Here is a 20,984-nt window from a genome sequence, read left to right as displayed (position 1 = left end):
TTTGTTGGCAATGACTGCCTGAAGTGTTGGACTCATGGACATCACCACACGCTGTGTTTCCTCCTTTTTGATGCTCTGTCAGGCCTTTACTGCGGTGGTTTTCAGTTGCTGTTTGTTTGTGGGCCTTTCTGTCTGAAGTTTAGTCTTTAACAAGTGAAATGCATGCTCAATTGGGTTGACATCAGGTGACTGACTTGGGCATTCAAGAATATTCCACTTCTTTGCTTTAATAAACTCCTGGGTTGCTTTGGCTTTATGTTTTGGGTCATTGTCCATCTGTAGTATGAAACGACGACCAATCAGTTTGGCTGCATTTGGCTGGATCTGAGCACACAGTATGGCTGTGAATACCTCAGAATTCATTCGGCTGCTTCTGTCTTGTGTCACATCATCAATAAACACTAGTGACCCAGTGCCACTGGCAGCCATGCATGCCCAAGCCATCACACTGCCTCCGCCATGTTTTACAGATGATGTGGTATGCTTTGGATCATGAGCTGTACCATGCCTTCACCATACTTTTCTCTTTCCATCATTCTGGTAGAGGTTGATCTTGGGTTCATCTGTCCATAGAATGTTCTTCCTGAACTATGCTGGCTTTTTTTTAGATGTTTTTAGCAAAGTCCAGCCTAGCCTTTTTATTCTTGATACTTATGAGTGGCTTGCACCGTGCAGTCTTCTCTCTATGGTAGATTTGGATATTGATACGCCGTACCCCTGGAGAGTGTTGGTCACTTGGTGTTAGGACTGGCGGAATGCACCAAGAGAGATGATATAGATGCGTTCGCAGTCCGGGTCCACCGTGCAGGTGAAACCTGCTGCTAGGAAATGACAGACAATATGGCGGTATTCAAAAGTATACACGCGTGGGTTAAACCTCACCCAGCGTGAAGAAAGCGATCCTGTTGCGTCACAGGACCGCGGTACCGCACATAGAGCGCGAGCAAGTGGTCAGCGAACTAAACCCCAACAGGGATTGTAGTCCGATTAGACCCTTGCTGGCACTACACCGCTACTGGGTGTGAAAGGATTTATATAATTAAGGCACCGAAGTGCGAACTGTGCCGTGCTGGCAGGCACCACTAAGCACCCAGACGTGGGTCAGGAAGCGCACACTGGCACGTGGCACCGCACTGGCGGTCACAGCAGTAGACGCTGACACGTGTGTGACACGTTGAGTGATAAGTCGGGCGCTAGATAGCAGCCATACTCCATACGCGAACAATCATACAATAGGGTAGGGGTATTTAAAGAACGACTTGCACTCACAACAAACACACGTATTAAATTGTACACTAGCGCATGGCCGTGCGGTCATGCGCAGTTTATATAGTTGCAGGACAGGAAGCGGCCACAGAAACTTTGCCCTTCCAAGACCTGCCAAGAGGACCAATAGAATGCGCTGCAGAGTCTGAGCACATGACCCTCGATCTCCAACGGGAGATCTTGCCCTGGGCATGCTCAGTGTGCGCAGACAAGGACTTAATCCCAGAGAAGTCCACTCGCTGCTGACCAGTATAGGCTTTACAGGCAGAAGCTGGAGAAGCAGCAGTAACTCTTCTCACAGAGTCAGACTGAGCGAGACGCTGGGATCGACGTCCCTGCTGAGCAGGATCCACTGCGGCTGAAGGAGAATGGGAGACCGCAGCGGAGACGGATCAAGATTCCCCCTGTGCAGCAGAGGAAACTCGACTCCTAACATTACCCCCCCTCCTAGGGCCCCCCCTCCTTGGGCCTCGCTACGTTCGAAGGCAGCAATGAGCTGTGGGGCCCGAATGTTTTCAGCAGGCTCCCATGACCTGTTCTCTGGACAATAACCCTTCCAATCCACCAGATAGAACTTTTTGCCGCGTACCACCTTACACCCCAAAATAGCGTTCACCTCGTAATCGTCCGTAGACGAACCCGATGTCCCGGCAGATGACTCGGAAAACCGGGACATGTATACGGGTTTCAAGAGGGACACATGAAAGGTGTCGGTGATACCCAAGCGTGGAGGAAGAGCCAGGCGGTAGACCACAGGATTAACCTGTTCGAGAACCTTGAAGGGACCCAAGTAGCGAGGCGCAAACTTAGTGGACTCAACTCGCAGCCTGATGTTACGGGCGGAGAGCCACACCAAGTCGCCAGGAGCAAAGGTCGGAGCGGGGCGCCGATGAACATCGGCGGAGGACCTCATTCTCTCCTTGGAAGCCCGAATGGCATCCTGAGTGCGATCCCAAATGTCCCGTGCCTCCACAGCCCAGTCTGCCACCCTGGAATCGGCGGAAGACACGGGCATGGGCACAGGTACCCGCGGATGCTGACCATAGTTAAGGAGGAATGGGGTCTGTCCAGTGGAGTCAGCTACAGCATTGTTAAGAGCAAACTCCGCCCACGGTAGCAAAGATGCCCAGTCATCTTGTTTAGCAGAGACAAAATGTCGCAGATATGTGACCAAGGTCTGGTTGGCTCTCTCCACCAACCCATTCGTCTCGGGATGATATGCCGAAGAGAGATTCAACTCGATACTGAGAAGGCGACAAAGCTCTCTCCAGAACCGAGACGCAAACTGGGGACCCCGGTCACTGACAATTTTGTCTGGCATACCGTGAAGACGGAAGATGTGTTTAACAAACAATGCTGCCAAGGCCCGTGCAGAAGGTAGCCGGGGAAGCGGCACCAAATGCACCATTTTAGAAAAATGGTCGGTGATAACCCAAATGACAGTACAGCCACGTGACTTGGGCAAACCCACCACAAAGTCCATCCCGACCATCTCCCAGGGCCTGTCTGCCACCGGCAGAGGGTATAACAACCCAGCTGGCCGTTGACGGAGAGACTTATTTTTGGCACAAGAGACACATGCCCGAACGTAGTCTCCAACGTCACGAACCATATGTGGCCACCAATACATTCTCGCCAACAACTCAGATGTCCTCTTTGCCCCAAAGTGTCCACCCACTCTGGACGAATGAGCCCACGAGAGAACCTCCGGACGCAAATTGATGGGGACAAAAGTCTTGCCCGGAGGCACAGACTCAAGCGAAACCGGAGCTACTGTTCTCAGACTCTCTGAAGGGACAATGAGCCGAGGCTCGTCCTCCTCCTCCACAGTTGACACCAGGGAGCGAGAGAGAGCGTCAGCACGAATGTTCTTCTCCCCGGCGAGATAATGTAGAGTGAAGTGGAACCGGGAGAAAAACAAGGACCATCTGGCCTGACGAGAATTCAGCCGCTGGGCTGTCTGTAAATAGACCAAATTCTTGTGGTCCGTGAAGACTTGGAATGGGAACCGAGCACCCTCCAAGAGATGTCTCCATTCCGAAAAGGCCAACTTCATTGCCAGCAACTCCCTATCCTCGATGGAGTAATTTCTCTCCGCTGGTGAGAAGGTTTTTGAGAAGAAGAAGCATGGATGCTTCCGACCTTGAGCATCCTTTTGATAGAGGACTGCTCCTGCACCAACAGAAGAGGCATCCACCTCCATTAGGAATGGTTTATCCACATCGGGACGATGTAAGATGGGAGCGCTAGCAAAGTGGGACTTAATAGAAGTGAAGGCCTTGGAGACCTCTTCGGACCACGATTTAGGATTCGCTCCCTTCTTGGTGAGGGATACCAAGGGAGCTACCAGGGTTGAGAAGTGGGGAATGAACTGACGATAGTAATTTATGAACCCCATAAAGCGCTGCACCGCTTTCAGAGAATGGGGTTCCTGCCAGTCCATCACTGCCTGTAGTTTGGCAGGATCCATAGCCAATCCCTGGGCCGAGATGATGTAGCCCAGGAAAGGTAAAGACTCCTGCTCAAACATACACTTCTCCAATTTGGCATAGAGGGAGTTTGCCCGTAGGAGGTCGAAGACTTTGCAAACATCTCTCCGGTGGGAGTCAATATCTGGAGAGTAGATAAGAATATCATCCAGATAGACTACGACCGAGGTGGAAAGCATATCCTGGAAGATATCGTTCAGAAAGTCTTGGAAAACGGCTGCGGCATTACAGAGCCCGAAGGGCATCACCAGATATTCATAGTGCCCAACCCTGGTGTTAAAGGCCGTCTTCCATTCGTCCCCCTCACGGATGCGAATCAGGTTGTAAGCACCCCGCAAATCTAATTTAGTAAATACCCTTGCTCCCCGAAGTCTATCGAATAACTCCGATATCAAGGGCAAAGGATACTTATTCTTAACGGTGATGGCGTTAAGACCCCTGTAGTCTATGCATGGGCGCAATTCCCCATTCTTCTTCTGCACGAAGAAGAACCCTGCCCCAGCAGGTGACACTGACTTCTTAATGAATCCTCTTGCCAGATTTTCCCGGATGTACTGTGACATTGCCTCCGTCTCCGGGAGATATAGCGGATAAACTCGACCCCGGGGAGGCTCAGCACCAGGCAAGAGATCAATAGGACAGTCATAGGGGCGATGAGGCGGAAGGACCTCCGCTGCCTTTTTGGAGAACACGTCTGCATAAGACCAATACTGCTTGGGGAGAGAGGATAGATCTGCGGGTACCTCAGTAGTAGCAACCTGAACGCACTCCCTCTGACACCTACCCCCACAAGAGTCACCCCAACCCAGAATTCTGCCTGAGGACCACTCGATATGAGGAGAGTGGTACCGTAGCCAAGGTATTCCCAACAGGACCTCATCAATTCCTTCCGGAATGATGAGCAGAGAAATTATCTCCTGATGAGATGGCGACATGGACAGAGTAAAAGGGATGGTCTGGTGTGTTATCTGTGAGGGCAATGTCGACCCATTCACCACTCGCACCGTTACTGGTTGAGCAAGCATAACCAGGGGTATTGCGTGACGTTGGGCAAAGGCAGAAGACATAAAATTGCCCTCCGCCCCAGAATCCACGCAGAGCTCTACCGAGTGGGAGAATGAGCCAATAGTAATTGTCCCCTTAAAGGACAACTTAGAGGCAAACGTCGCCGTGTCTAGTGTACCTCCACCTACTACCACTAGACGCTGACGTTTCCTCGACCGCTGAGGACATCTGGTGGCTAGATGTCCTGACTGCTGGCAAACATGACAGACCCTGAGTGCACAAGCGGTCCGGGACTTAGATCCTGCTTGTGACACTTCCCTGGCCTCATGTGACTCAGGAACCAGGACCGGAAATTCCAGAGGTTTGGCGAAAGTAGGAGCCAGCCGAAACCTCTGCCTACACTGGGCTCGCTCTAACCTCCGCTCGTTAAAACGGAGGTCAATTCGAGTGGAGACAGTTATTAACTCCTCCAGTGTGGCAGGAATCTCCCTAGTGGCCAGAGCGTCCTTTACGTGGTCAGCCAAGCCCCTCCAAAATATGGGGATAAGAGCTTTATCCGACCAATCCAGCTCAGATGCTAAGGTGCGGAATTGGACGGCAAAATGACTGACCAAGGACTCACCCTGAGTTAATGCCAGCAATTGGAGCGCAGTATCATGGGTGACTTGAGGTCCTAAAAAGACCTGTTTCAGAGCGCTCAGAAACAGCGGAGCACTCTGCACCACATGATCGCCACGCTCCCACAGCGGCGTAGCCCATTCCAACGCCCTGTCCGACAATAGAGACAGAATAAATCCCACCTTAGCCCGCTCTGTGGGAAAACGTGTAGCCAGGAGCTCGAGGTGAATTGAGCACTGACTCACAAATCCCCTACAAAACTTGCTATCACCAGAAAATTTTTCTGGCAGCGGGAGGCGAGATAATGTCGGAACAGGGGTGGCAATGGACATAGTAGCTGCAGCCACGCTGGCAGCCTGTACAGCTACTGCATTAACATCCACAGCTGAGGTCGCGCTCTCGAGAGCCGCCAACTTACCCTCCAGCTGCTGGATATGCCGCAGAGATTGCTGTTTGTCTGTCATCACTAGCCAGACCCTGGCGCTAGTGTAGTGTTAGGACTGGCGGAACGCACCAAGAGAGATGATATAGATGCGTTCGCAGTCCGGGGTCCACCGTGCAGGTGAAACCTGCTGCTAGGAAATGACAGACAATATGGCGGTATTCAAAAGTATACACGTGTGGGTTAAACCTCACCCAGCGTGAAGAAAGCGATCCTGTTGCGTCACAGGACCGCGGTACCGCACATAGAGCGCGAGCAAGTGGTCAGCGAACTAAACCCCAACAGGGATTGTAGTCCGATTAGACCCTTGCTGGCACTACACCGCTACTGGGTGTGAAAGGATTTATATAATTAAGGCACCGAAGTGCGAACTGTGCCGTGCTGGCAGGCACCACTAAGCACCCAGACGTGGGTCAGGAAGCGCACACTGGCGCGTGGCACCGCACTGGCGGTCACAGCAGTAGACGCTGACACGTGTGTGACACGTTGAGTGATAAGTCGGGCGCTAGATAGCAGCCATACTCCATACGCGAACAATCATACAATAGGGTAGGGGTATTTAAAGAACGACTTGCACTCACAACAAACACACGTATTAAATTGTACACTAGCGCATGGCTGTGCGGTCATGCGCAGTTTATATAGTTGCAGGACAGGAAGCGGCCACAGAAACTTTGCCCTTCCAAGACCTGCCAAGAGGACCAATAGAATGCGCTGCAGAGTCTGAGCACATGATCCTCGATCTCCAACGGGAGATCTTGCCCTGGGCATGCTCAGTGTGCGCAGACAAGGACTTAGTCCCAGAGAAGTCCACTCGCTGCTGACCAGTATAGGCTTTACAGGCAGAAGCTGGAGAAGCAGCAGTAAGTCTTCTCACAGAGTCAGACTGAGCGAGACGCTGGGATCGACGTCCCTGCTGAGCAGGATCCACTGCGGCTGAAGGAGAATGGGAGACCGCAGCGGAGACGGATCGAGATTCCCCTTGTGCAGCAGAGGAAACTCGACTCCTAACACTTGGTTGGCTGTTGTGAAGGGGTTTCTCTTCACCATGGAGATTATTCTGCGATCATCCACCACTGTTGTCTTCCGTGGGCACCCAGGTCTTTTTGCATTGTTGAGTTCACCAGTGCTTTCTTTCTTTCTTTCTCAGAATGTACCAAAATGTAGATTTTGCCATTCCTAATATTGCAGCAATTTCTCGGATGGGTTTTTTTTTTCTGCTTTCGCAGCTTAAGGATGGCTTGTTTCAGTGCATGGAGAGCTCCTCTGGCCACATGTTTACTTCACAGCAATACCTTCCAAATGCAAGCACCACACCTCAAATCAACTCCAGGCCTTTTATCTGCTTAATTGAGAATGACCTAACGAAAGGATTGCCCACACCTGTCCATGAAATAGCCTTGGAGTCAATTGTCCAATAACTTTTGGCCCCTTTAAAAACAGGGTGGCACATGTTAAGGAGCTGGAACTCCTAAACCCTTCATCCAATTTTAATGTGGATACCCTCAAATGAAAGCTGAAAGTCTGAACTTCAACTGCATCTGAATTGTTTTGTTTAAAATTCATTGTGGTACTGTCTATAATCAAAATTAGAAAAATGTTGTCTCTGTCCAAATATATATGGACCTAACTGTATATACTACCAGTGTGAATAGCTCCTACCTTCCCCCTCTCCCATACCTACTTCTTTTCTTGGGTTGATAGTTTGTTGAGGGACATGGTACTAATTGCTGGCTATTTTATTTTTAGTTGTTTTTATCTTTGTCCTTTTTGTACATTTTATTTTTAGTTGTTTTAATCTTTGCCCTTTTTGAACATTTTTATAATAAAATTACTTGTACTTATGGAGATCCCTTTCGCATGCTTCTTTTTCCTTTTGTCTTAAAAGGTGAGAATATTAACACACACACACTTGACTAAATACACACATACTCAGATTTCCTAAAAAAAAAAAAACTTATTGGAGGGCTTTTTTAAGAAAGAAATAAAATTTAAAAGTCATAAAAGTGATCTAATGGGTTGCTATGGAAAAATTGCTGTGTCTGTCTACGCAAACTGTACACAAGGTGAGGCTATGGCAACTTAGGAATGGGTTCCACCTTCATCAGCCACTATAGCCTAATATTCAAGGGTCCGAGGCACCACTACATAAACGTTTTAATGCTTTACTGTGGAATACAAATGCACATAATTGCGTGGGAAAGATGGCTTTTGGCACATAGCTTTCAATAGCTTGTGATATGTGAAAAATGAAAGAAAAATTCACAAACTTTTCAGTCAATTTTGCACAATACAAGATTTGGCGTAATTATACAATGCCAAACATCTGCCATCTGCTGAACCAACAAACACTAACTTGATTTATGGTTTGTTACGAATGAATTTTGCAACATATAATTAATTATTTATATAAATCTTGCTGCTTTTTGCTTTTACTAGTGTTTTATATATTCCTTTGTTTCCTGCAGTAGAAATAAAAATAATTTTTCAAGTTTTATTTGGATACTTGGACTCGTGTTGCTGAACAAAGAAGCACCAGACGTGTATAGAAGAGTTTTACAAGTTTTTGCATCAGATATTTTTTTTAAAACGAAACAGTAAAGTTCGGAAATGCAAAATTTTCTGAAATGAAAGGTATGAAGGAAGGTAGGAAGGGAGGAATTCCAATAGTCTTTGTATGACGTTGTAGGCCGAGATAACATTTAGAAATAAGGACATTATTGACATAGTTGTGATGAAGAAATACTTAGCAATCGTATAGGTGTGTTTAAGAACTTATTTATTGAGTGAAGAAATTCCAGAAAAAAATTGACGTTTCAGTCAATACCTGACCTTCATCAGTCATCTGGATAGAGGAGATCTGCATGACAGTGCACTGTGTGAGACACTGCAGTGCCCACTGCTAAGACAGGAAGCGTTTCGGAGGTTCGGATTATTGAGGATTTTAGATTTAAGCCATTATCAGAATGGAGGGCATGGGTAGGGTGGCAGACTGAGACGAGAGGGGAGAGAGTGATAAGGATATATTGAACTCTGTATCGGATGGGCAACCAGTGTAACGATTGGCACAGGGTCGAGGCATCGGTGTAGCAGTTGGAAAGGAACATGATCCTGGCTGCTGAATCCAGGATAGATTGGATAGGGAAGAGTTTAGTAAGAGGGAGACCAATTAGTAAAGAGTTGCAATAGTCCAAACAAGAATGAATAAGGGCTACAGTAAGAGTTTTTGCCGAATCAAAAGTAAGAAAAGGTCTAATTCTAGAGATGTTTTTGAGGTGAAGGTGACATGAGCAGGAAACTGATTGGATTTGGGGAGTGAGGAAAAATCTGAATTAAAGAGGGCACCAAGACATTGTATATGTTGTTGGGGAGTAATGGTGGAGCCACACACGGAAATGGCAATATCGGGCCTAGGTAGATTAGTGGAGTGAGGAAACACAAGGAGTTCAGTTTTTGACAGATTTAGTTTTCGATAGATGGAGGACATAATGTTAGAGACAGCGGAAAGACAATCGCTGGTATTTTGTATGCAGAAAGTAAGGGGAAGGGAAGAAGAAGAAGCAGAGCCTGCAAAAGATACAGTGAACGAGCGGTCAGAGAAGTAGGAGGAAAACCTGGAGAGAACAGTGTCCTTCAGCCCGATAGAGCGGAGAATAGTGAGGAGGAGCTGGTGCTCCACAGTGTCAAATGCTCCAGAGAGATCTAAGAGAATCATCATGGAGTAGTGACCATTAGATTTAGCTGTTAATAGATCGATAGAGACTTTAGTGAGCAGTTTCAGTAGAATGTAAAGCTCATTCAGGGTTACCTTTGGTCTCTGTGTTGCTGCTCTGATTAATGCCCTCCTTGCTCTGACTGAGAGGTTTGGTGGGCGGCCCTGTCTTGGCAGGTTTGTTGTGTTACCATGTTCTTTACATTTGATGATAGTAGATTTGATGGTGCTCCAGGGGTTCATCAGAGATTGGGTCTATTTTTATAACCCAACCCTGACTTGTACTTCTCAACAACTTTGTCCCTCTGTCTTCATGGTGTTGTTGGGTTAGTGGTGCCTCTTGCTTAATGGTGTTGCATCTTCTGTAGCCTTTCAGAAAAGGTGTGTATATCAGGACAGACCTGTACACAGATGGACGTCCTATCACTAAACATGTGACTTATGAAGATAATTGCTTGCACCAGAAATTTTTAGGGGCTTTACAGCAAAGGGATGAATACATATGCACGTGCCAAATTTTAGTTATTTGATACCATGAATTTAATTTATGCCTATATTTTTCTCACTTCCCTTCACCAACTTATACTATTTAGTGCTGATTCATCACACACAAATTGGATTACACAAATATTTAAACACAGGTTGTAATGTAACAAAATAGGTAAAAAGCCAAGGGGCGTGAATACTTTTGCAAGCCAGTATATGTCATCAGGCGCCCGCACTGGCTCGGAGCTACAGGAGTCAATCCTACTGGTCTCAGTATAAGCCTGCATTGCTGCACACTGAGCTGGACTACTGTGGCTTGACAGGATCATGCTGCTGTGTTGAACATCCCCAAATTTTGTTGATCATTCTCATATTTTTTTAATTTCTCCCTGCTCAACCTGTATAGGACCACATAGACTCTGTGGTTCAGTTACGCATTTACAGATAGCGAGAAGCAGATGGCAAATTGAAGGAATGAATGCTTAAGAGACTTATCAATAGGTCAGCATATGGATGTGCTTCAGAATAGCTTCAATTCCCTTAATACCATTTCTAGGTATTCTCGAGCGCACTGTCAGCACCACTGTATTAGTTCTTATCCTCAGAGGTGATTTAATGAGGCTCTTCCCTTAGAAGGTTGAGAAACTCTTACTGTGTTTTTCGATAACTATGCTGATAATTTAGCTCTGCCGGCAAAGATTCATCAATTACATTTTATTAAGTTTTATTTTCACTTTGAAAAACTTCTGTTCAGTGTCTGCATACCCCAATGAGTGCTGCTATAGGGACAATTAAGTATTTCCCTTATCCCTTGTTATATGCATTTATGTGAACAATCACATTGCGTTTGCAGATTTTGGGTGTTATTTTTTTTACCTATAAGACTAAAGATTGCAGAAGGGTGTGCTCTTTTAAATATTCATTGCATTGCATCTGTTTGTAATTGTTATGTCACTCTCTGACCCATATAAAGGTCAAGTTAAGTAAATAAGGCAGCACACTGCAGCACTAAAACATTCAAACTTGAAAACACGAAATTTGAACTGCATTACTGCACTAGAAATATGAAAAATGAGAGCTTTTAGCGCACAAAAATGGCCAATTTTATGTGTACCTGGTAGCCTCTTTACGGCATCTCTCTTATACCAGGTCCTACGCTTGCCTTACCTCGCTGAGAATAAACGTCTCTATCTGAATGGGTACATGTGAAACCTCTTCCTAGACTAAAATTCTCTCTCTCTGTGGAGGGGTATTGGACCTGCTGTAATTAAAATACCTGAAGCTAGGAGGCGGAGTGCACGATCAGAAGGCTAGAGAATACATTTCAAAAACCTGACCTGCACATCCAAACATAGACTCAGTGTGAACAGGTGCTGAACCTAGAGTCGCCAACTCGTATATAGTTAAGTAAACAAGGCAGCACACTGCAGCGCTAAAACATGCAAACTTGAAAACACGAAATTTGAACTGCATTACTGCACTAGAAATATGAAAAATGAGAGCTTTTAGCGCACAAAAATGGCCAATTTTATGTGTACCTGGTAGCCTCTTTACAGCATCTCTCTTATACCAGGTCCTACGCTTGCCTTACCTCGCTGAGAATAAACGTCTCCATCTGAATGGGTGCATGTGAAACCTCTTCTTAGACTAAAAGAGAGAGAATTTTAGTCTAAGAAGAGGTTTCACATGCACCCATTCAGATGGAGACGTTTATTCTTATTTACTTACTACGACGGGAGCCTCTCCTCAGTGCAAGACATAAGAAAGCCCGCATAGAATTTGCTAAAAAACACATGAATGACTCCCAGACTATAAGAAACAACATTCTCTGGTCTGATGAGATGAAGATAAACCTTTTTGGTGATAATTCTAAGTGGTATGTGTGGAGAAAACCAGGCACTGCTCATCACCTGCACAATACAATCTCAACAGTGAAACATGGTGGTGGCAGCATCATGCTATGAGGGTGTTTTTCAGCTGCAGGGACAGGAAGACTGATTGTCATTGAAGGAAACATGAATGTGGCCAAGTGCAGAGATATGCTGGATGAAAACCTCTTCTAGAATGATCTGGACCTTAGACTTTGCCAAAGGTTCAAGAAAACAATGAAGACAATGAAGACAAGAAGACAATGACCCCATCACACAGCTAAAATAACAAAGGAGTGGCTGCAGAACAACTCTGTGACCATTCTTGACTGTCCCAGCCAGAGCCCTGACCTATACCCAATTGAGCATCTCTGGAGAGAACTGAAAATGGCTGTCCACCAACATTCACCATCCAACCTGACGGAACTGGAGAGGATCTGCAAGCAAGAATGGCAAAGGATCCACAAATACAGGTGTGAAAACTTGTTGCATCCTTTCCAAGAAGACTCATGGCTGAACTAGCTCAAAAGGGTGCTTCTACTCAATACTGAGCAAAGGGTCTAAATACTTATGACCATGGGATATTTCAGTTTCTCTTTTTTAATAAATACGCAAAAATTTCTTCATTTCTGTTTTTTTCAGCCAAGATGGGGTGCAGAGTACATTAATGGGAAAAAATTAACTTTTTTGAATTTAACAAATGGCTGCAATGAAACAAAGAGTGAAAAATTTTAAGGGGTCTGAATACTTTCCGTACCCACTGTATGTCTGGAAAATTCCTTTAACTTGATGTTATTGCATTTTGTTGAAAAAATAAAATTCAAATCTGTATTCTTTTAAAGTACAATAAACATGAGTCTAAGGGTAAGTTCACACAGGGCATTTTTGCTGTGTTTTTTTCTGCAGCAAAACCTGATCATTTTGGCAGGAAACAAGCTACCAAAAACACAGGTTTAGGTGCGTTTTTCATCACGTTTTTGGTGCATTTTATTATGCATTTTTCTTCTTTGTGCATGCCAATAAAGTTGAGTGCACACAGAGAAAAAAAAATAACTTCCTGTAGATAGAATGAATAGATAGAATGGATAGATTGATTGAATAGATTGATTGAATAGATAGAATAGATAGATTGATTGAATAGATTGATTGAATAGATAGAATAGATAGATTGATTGAATAGATTGATTGAATAGATAGAATAGATAGATTGATAGCATAGATTGATAGAATAAATAGAATGAATAGATAGATTGATAGAATAGATAGAATAGATAGATAATTTATCTATGGTAACCTCTTCCCTGGCATTTTCCCACGGTCCAGAGGTTACCTCAGGTCAGGCTGTGAGGGAGCGCAGGCTCAGTGATGTCACCCCCCGTCACTGAAGCAAGCAGCGGCAGCATCTTCTCATTCCCCAGTAGCTTACAGCCAGGAGCGGTCGCATTAGTAGTGCTCCCGATTGAAAGCTTTATCTCCCCCAAATGCTACGTGGGACACTTGTTATATTGGACTGCGACGGATCAGGGAGTATACTTTTGCTTTATTTTATTTTTATTTCAGAAGATCGATGGCTTTGCTTGGAATGGCAGAATAATAAAATGGTAAAACTGTGTGGTGTTTTATTTCATTAAAAGACTTTTTTTTCTGCATGTGTGTGTTTATTTAACCCTTTAATTACTATAGGATTAGTATGGTAGGCGTCTTATTGACACCTCTCCATTACTAAGCCGGCTTAATGTCACCTTACAATAGGAAGGTGACATTAACCCCTCATTACCCCACTTGCCACAACTACAGGGCAAGTGGGAAGAGGCGGGCAAAGTGCTAGAATTGGTGCATGTAATAGATGCACCTTTTCTGGGCAACTGCAGACTGCTTTTTTTTAGGCTGGGGGGGGCCTATATCAATGGCCCCTTACCAGTCTGAGAATACCAGCCCCCAGCTGTGAGCTTTAGCAAGGCTGGTTGTCAAAAATGGGAGGGCCCATCCATTCAAGTCAAGTGGAAACCGCTGAAAAATGCTGGAAAAATGCTGAAAGAAGTGACATGCTCTATGTCCAAAAAACACAGCAAAGCACAAAATACTAATCACACAAAAAACAATATGTGTGCATGAGATTTCTGAAATCTCATAGGCTTTGCTGGTACTGCAAAAAGCAGCTGAAAATTAGCACAAAAAACACAGCAAAAAAATGCAGCAAAAATTCCTTGTGTGAACTTACCCGAAATGTGCTTTTTCCATGACTTAGGGTGTAGGCTATCCCATAGTTTCATCTTTCTTTTGGAGAAGACTCTAGTTTGGTTTGCATCCATAGACATGTTGCAAGACTTGTGAAAGGTTCGGACATTTCCTTATTGGGTACTTTCCACCATAGATGGCACTGGAATTATATTTTTTTCATCTTTCTTTTGCATATCAATAAATATGCAAATTTGAACTATTAATGTTATAGAAGATTGGATCATTTTTATGTCACTGCAGATCTATTTGTTTAGAACCCGAAGACATCATGTTGTAATAGTGAAGGTAGTAATAGTAAATGTTACCAGGAATGATTATTACTTGCAGAAATGTATATACTGAAACTATTCAGAAGATGTAGGTTTGATGGGATTCAGAGAAAGTGGGACATTAACTTAGCATTTTCTGCGGCTCAAATAAACAATGTAATTTCCAAATGAGGAGCCACGGGAAGCATAAAATCCATTACATTCAAATCCTAATTTGAGAAAACTTCAGAAGTACAGAATCAGGAATAGAGATGTCAGACACTCATCTACTATTTAACACGACAGGAGGCTGATTGTGTTGTCTCGACAACTGCCATTCAGTATTCATGCTAGTTGTTTCTTACTTGTCAAGACTAGCCCACTATTAACCTGTCACTCTCCACAACTGAGCGGCCAGAAGATGTACTGTAGCTTACAAGGACAGAGCCTGTGAATCTCTGCATAAATATAGGTTTGGGGCCACAAAAACATCAGCAATGAACATGCAAATATATTTTCTAATAAAAGCTGTACTTCTCCCAGACATGCAGGAGACTTGTTATGGAGCACCAATAAAATTATGGCAAAGAATGAGTAACCTATATTGTCTCTGTGCCCAAGGAATTCCTTAAAGGAGCTGTTTGGTGATAACATATTATTATTATTTATTATTATAGCGCCATTTATTACATGGCGCTTTACCTCTTGAAGAGGTAAATCATCAATATGATAATGGTGCGGCTGGTAGCACAAGGAAGAATCTGATGATGTGGTGAGCTCAATCCCTGCACTAAAGGAAAGTGCTCAATGGTTCTAGAACAGAGCCTGTCACAGATTGTAACTTGTGCAAGGCACCCTCTATACACAACCAGGTGCTATCCCTAAGTGGAGAGAGAGTTGCCATGCCAGCAGATAGTAGGGCAGATATGTTCTTTTAGTAATGGGCAGCTTCGCACATTTTGGTGATCTGGATCATTTGGCCCTGCTCACTTAAAAGAGCTGGCTGTGGATGCATACTGGTGTACAAAGTGTTACTGGTGTGTGCATACTGGTGTGCAGAGTGTGACTGGTGTGTGCATACTGGTGTGCAGAGTGTGACTGGTGTGGATGTATACTGGTGTACATGTAGGAAGGGGGAGCCAGAGAGGTAGCCATGGCTGACAGCAATCCCTGTATCAGTCCCTGGACCCCCACCTGCATAAGATCACATCTTTTGTTGCAGTACCTTGTAGCTGGCTCTCTGTGCATCTGATCTTGCCCGATACGGGGATGTATTCCTCACAGACAGTTCCGCAATAAAGAAGACACACTCCGGCTTAACTTGAGTGTTAACTCCTTTACTCAGCACAGCTTGTTCAAACACAGGCACTTCAAGTATCACAGATGATTTATTCCTTTTTGTCCTTTCTCTGTCCATTCCTTCTCTATGCTCAGCCCCGGGTCAGACCGTACATTCTGGTCCAGCAGATTCTGTACCATCTGGAATTCTTGCCTCACATGGGGGAGTCCTACACCATTTCGCCCTGGTTCTAAGAACTGCCGCCAAGGCAAAGATCTGTCACATCTTGCTTGTGCTGCCCAGCTGAACAAACTTCTTTCTCTTTCTATGGGGACAGATTCCTTTAGCTGCATCCGCAGTGCAGCCATACTCCTTTCCTCCTAGAGGGATCCTTCGGTATTATGTATGCTATGCTGGGCCCCTTCCTTAAACGTTGCGGGGCACAGTGACTCCAGGCCAGGCAGCCAAGTGAGCTGCACGGGCGCCAGGCCCTGACTGAACTAAAGCAGGAAGCCCTCTCTAACTTATTCCCACTGTGCCCCTCCCATTCTAACTATATACTACAGTGCCCCCCCACTAATGGCCAACTATGGACCCCTATCACTATACTGGGCCCGGGGACAAACTTTCCATATAAACTATATGTGCATAGCAAACAATGGCATTACATAAATATACAGAGCAATATACGGAAGATATAGCAATGCTCTTGTACACGATGGTAATACACTTTATGAGTAGCAGTACCACCGTGTATGAACATATTAATAATATGCAATATTTGCATTCTTAAAGGGGTTGTGGAGAAGAGGAAACAACAAAAATATTTCCCACCCCCTACATACAGAGTGTTACTGGAGTGCAGAGTGTCTGGAGTCTGTATACTGGTGTACAAAGTGTGTCAGGAGTGTATATATACTGGTGTACAGAGTGTTACTGGTGTGAAGAGTGTCTGGTGTGGATGTATACTGGCGTGCAGAGTGTCTGGTGTGAATGTATACTGGTGTGCAGAGTGTTTGGTGTGGATATATACTGGTGTGCAGAGTGTCTGTTGTGGATGTATACTGGTGTGCAGAGTGTCTGGTGTGAATGTATACTGGTGTGCAGAGTGTCTGGTGTGGATATATACTGGTGTGCAGAGTGTCTGGAGTGCATGCGGATGTGTAGATGAACGGTGTCTGTGCTGATGTGCAGCTTATGTCTAATTTATATGTATACTAGTGTGCAGAGAACAGAGTGACCTCGAAACTTGTCATTAATTGATTCCGGGAAGCACGATAAGTACCAGAAGCGATAAGCACCAAACAACATTTTCCCAGTAAGATTAAAGTAAATAAATTTACAATTTACTTTATTGTTGAACTAAAGACAATGTGGGTTTTTAAGGCAATATGTAAAAAGATTGTGTCATGTATCATTACTTTACCTGAGAGATAAAAATGAATAAATACAAGGTTTGCATCTACTATATAATTGTCTAAGGGGTACTTCCGTCTATCTGTCTGTCCCGGAAATCCCGTGTCGCTGATTGGTCTCGCCAGCTGCTTGTCCTGGCTGCCGCGACTAATCAGCGACGGGCAAAGTCCGGCCAAGAATTAGTCCCTCCCTACTCCCGTCCAGTCAGTGCCCTGCGCCCACTCCGTACTCACGAGACCGCTAAGTCATCTGGGTAATTTCACAATGCATCGCTGGGAACGGAAGCTGGCGGCAGCCGCGCGCGCATCGACACAGCTTCGCTGGACGACGGAGGGTGAGTATAGAACTATTTTTTATTTTAATTTTTTTAACATGGATATGGTGCCCACACTGCTATATACTACGTGGGCTGTGTTATATACTGCGTGACTGCTATATACTACGTGGCTAGTGTTAGATACTGCGTGGGCTGTGTTATATACTGTGTGGCTGCTATATACTATGTGGCCAGCGTGGGCAGTGTAATATACTGCATGGGCTGTGCTATATACTATGTGGGCTGTGCTATATACTACGTGGCTGCTATATACAACGTGGGCTGCGTTATATACTATGTGGCTGCTATATACTACGTGGCCAGTGTTAGATACTGCATGGGCTGTGTTATATACTATGTGGCCTGTGTTATATACTGCGTGGGCTGTGCTATATATTACATGGGCAGTGCTACATACTTCGTGGCCTGTGTTATCTACTGCGTGGGCTGTGCTATATACTACATGGGCAGAGTTATATACTGCATGGGCAGTGTTATATACTTCATGGGCTGTGCTATATGTTACGTGGGCAGTGTTATATACTGCGTGGGCAGTGTTATATACTGCGTGGGCTGTACTATATACTGTTTGGTACGTGGCCTGTGCTATATACTATGTGGCTGCTATATACTTACATACATATTCTAGACTACCCGATGCGTTAGAATCGGGCCACCATCTAGTAAAATAAAAACTTCAATGTATCTGTATAAAGAAGAATCGATAGCCTAATGGAATGTGGGAGGAGAGTGGGAAGATGGAAAAGTTACATGGAATGTAGCTTGGAAGAAAGGACCCCACGAAAAGAACATCGGAGCTTGCACTTCAGGTGTTTTTCTTTTATTCTGCCTGTCTCTGAAGAAGTGCATAGGGCAAAAGCTACTGCATGGCTAATGCATGACCCTTTGTCTAGGCTGGAAAAGGTAGTGAGTCATGAGACAATATCTAGCTCGCATGTTGAGTACCAAGTAAAAAACGAGTACTGGGACAATATTATCATGCCAAATAGCGTCAAGTACCAAATTCGATGAGTTTCAAAGGACTCGAGTACCAAGGGATGTGTATGTATATGGATGTGTGCAGGTGTAAAGTGTGTGGACACATTTGTGGGTGGACACACTTGGGAACTGCACCTAGGAAAATTAGCCACCAGAAAGGCTGCCTACTAGGTACTGACTGTGGGGCACACACTGCAGTGGGGGTGATATAATTATTCCGAGCCGCAGCCGAGCAATACACTTATAAACCCCGTTCCGTTGCTGCCAGCTTTACCTAACAAGCTCAGAATGGTCTGCTGCCACCAGCTCCTGTTCCTTAATTAATAATGGGTCAGGAGCCAATGCAATTAGTAGCATAATTTACTTCAGAGGACGTGAAAGTACGTTATAGAGCAAGGAGAAACAAAGATAGTCATTTTATATATTTTACTCCAAAAGGTAGGCAGTGTTTACAAAAGTATCAAAAGATATTAAAAAAATGAGACAATTATGTATATACAGATGATTACAAAATAAAATGGGATTAAAGTTGAAAAAAACACTTACAGTTCTCTCATATCATTTCAGATTATGGCAAACCATGTGGTGGGGAGGGGCAAAATCAAAATGCATCTGAGCAGCTTGCAGAGCTGCTGTTAGCTCTTTTCCTGGGCAAAAACTACTGCAAAATGAGGTCTCACTATCTTATACTTGTGTCCAAAACCCAGGCACTCCCACTGTGGTGTCCTCAGATATGAAAAGCCATCTCTACACATATCTCGGCATATAAACCTCGTAGAAGAAAGACAAAATTATCATTATGCTCACCATGACCTGGGGGTTCATTGAAGTATAAACACTAAGTGGATACATGACCCGCTTACGGAGAATTCTGTTCCTTGCATTTTGTTGGTTTTGATCTTAGTGTTTTCAGTGAGTTATAGATCTCTCGGTGGGCATTTGGAATATGTAACTTTTATAGCTCTGTCCCTAATTGGGGTCAAGTTATGCCTTATTATTAAGTTTTAACATGAACAAAAGAGCACATGTTACTACAGCTACCTTTAGCCAGCTTAAAGGCATAAACTACTCAGTGGGGGCTGCTGCACATTGGTATCAAGTTGCACAGAGTGTATAGTGAGAAGAAGAGTTTCCTATGCAGCTGAAGGGGGGGGGGTCTGAGAGCCCACAGTGTGTGTCTGGAAAGCCATGGAACCTTCTGTAAGTAAACTCAGAATAGGGCATACTTATATTATCATGACAGGGTGTCCATCTGCTGCATTGGGTGTAGTGGAAGACCTGTTGGTCCCTATTAGACTATTTCTACTGTGGTGAAATTGATGTCACTTATGTGGTGTAAGGCTCTCATTTCTTTAAAAGTGAGCACTCCTTGTAGGGTGTCCATCTGCTGGATTGGGTGTAGAGAAAGATCTGTCAGTCCCTATTAGACTGTTTCTACTGTGGTGTAATTGATGCCACTTCTGTGGTGTAAGGCCCTCATTTCTTAAAATGTGAACACTCCTAGTTGGGTGTCCATCTGCTGGATTGGGTGTAGTGGAAGACCTGTCGGTCCCTATTATACTATTTCTACTGTGCTGAAATTGATGTCAATTTGTTGGTGTCAGCCACTAATTTTTGTAAATGTGTAGACTCTCAGTTGGGTCTCCTAAATGCGTGTTGCCTGTAGCAGTAGGCCTATGAAGACCGTCAGGCCTCCACTTCCTTGGACTCAACTACCTGTGTTACTATCCTTACAGTTTTCTGACAATGGTAGTTTAGAAAACTGATATTTGTGCCACCTGAGTATTGTTCAGCATGAAAGCAGGTAAAGGTGTTGCATGTGGTGTCAGGGCTCCCAGGAAAGGGCCCTACACTGATCCCTCACCCACTTCGTCTTACTGTGACGTTCATTGGAAAGCTTTAAATGCTGTCCCAGACCCCGATACCTCCTGCCTGGCTGATTGCTGCAGTTGCATGCTGCAATTGGTACTGTGGGTGAATTGAGGCCACATTTCTGGTGTCTGTCCCTTATTTGATGTGCCTTGGCAGCATTTGGGGCTGTTCTAAGGTGTGCACGCGTTTGTGTTTGCCTCCCATTGACGTGAATGGAATTCAGTAATGTTCGGCGAATATTCAACAAATTAATCGGCGTATATTGCAAATTCGGCGAACGTAATCCGAATCGAACATTGAAATATTCGCTCATCTCTACTTACTTTTACAACAGGTGCTATTTCAAAGTCAGATGTTTGTTCTGTTTCCACTACCTTACTCCTGTCTCTGGTGGGATCAGCTTGTGATCTGCCATCTGTAGACCTGGAAAAAGAGCCATGGACACATTATAATGTTAATTAATAGAAAGGACGTAAGGCTGGAATCACACAAGCAGTTTCTGATAAGAGTTTTTGGTTCAGTTTTCATATTCAGTTCTTTGAGAAAGTAAAAAAAAAAGAATGAAAAGTCTAAAGGAAAGGCTTATATGCTGGATACTTTCAAGTAACCACGAGAAACATGATATTTATTTTCTTTAACTGCGTTGTAGCAAAAAAAAAGATTTTTTTAATATAGCCACAGAAGGCCGCTCTGTCACAGAAACATTGCCTATAAATGATTTCATTAG

General features: G+C 44.6%; 1 protein-coding gene across 2 annotated transcripts in view; it reads right to left on the bottom strand.

Moving 5' to 3' along the window:
• The window catches only part of PEX5L (peroxisomal biogenesis factor 5 like), a 536,497-nt gene that overhangs the window by 78,173 nt on the left and 437,340 nt on the right, over window positions 1–20,984 (bottom strand). For both annotated transcript variants that reach the window (XM_069727261.1, XM_069727262.1), the window contains one exon: window positions 20,581–20,680. In XM_069727261.1, the coding sequence (XP_069583362.1) occupies window positions 20,581–20,680 (100 nt within the window). The remainder of the gene's footprint in view (window positions 1–20,580; window positions 20,681–20,984) is intronic.

Source organism: Ranitomeya imitator, chromosome 5 (genome assembly GCF_032444005.1).
Source record: "Ranitomeya imitator isolate aRanImi1 chromosome 5, aRanImi1.pri, whole genome shotgun sequence".
NCBI lineage: Eukaryota > Metazoa > Chordata > Amphibia > Anura > Dendrobatidae > Ranitomeya > Ranitomeya imitator.
Note: the sequence above shows the minus strand (reverse complement) of the source record. Positions and strands in the feature narration are given on the sequence as shown.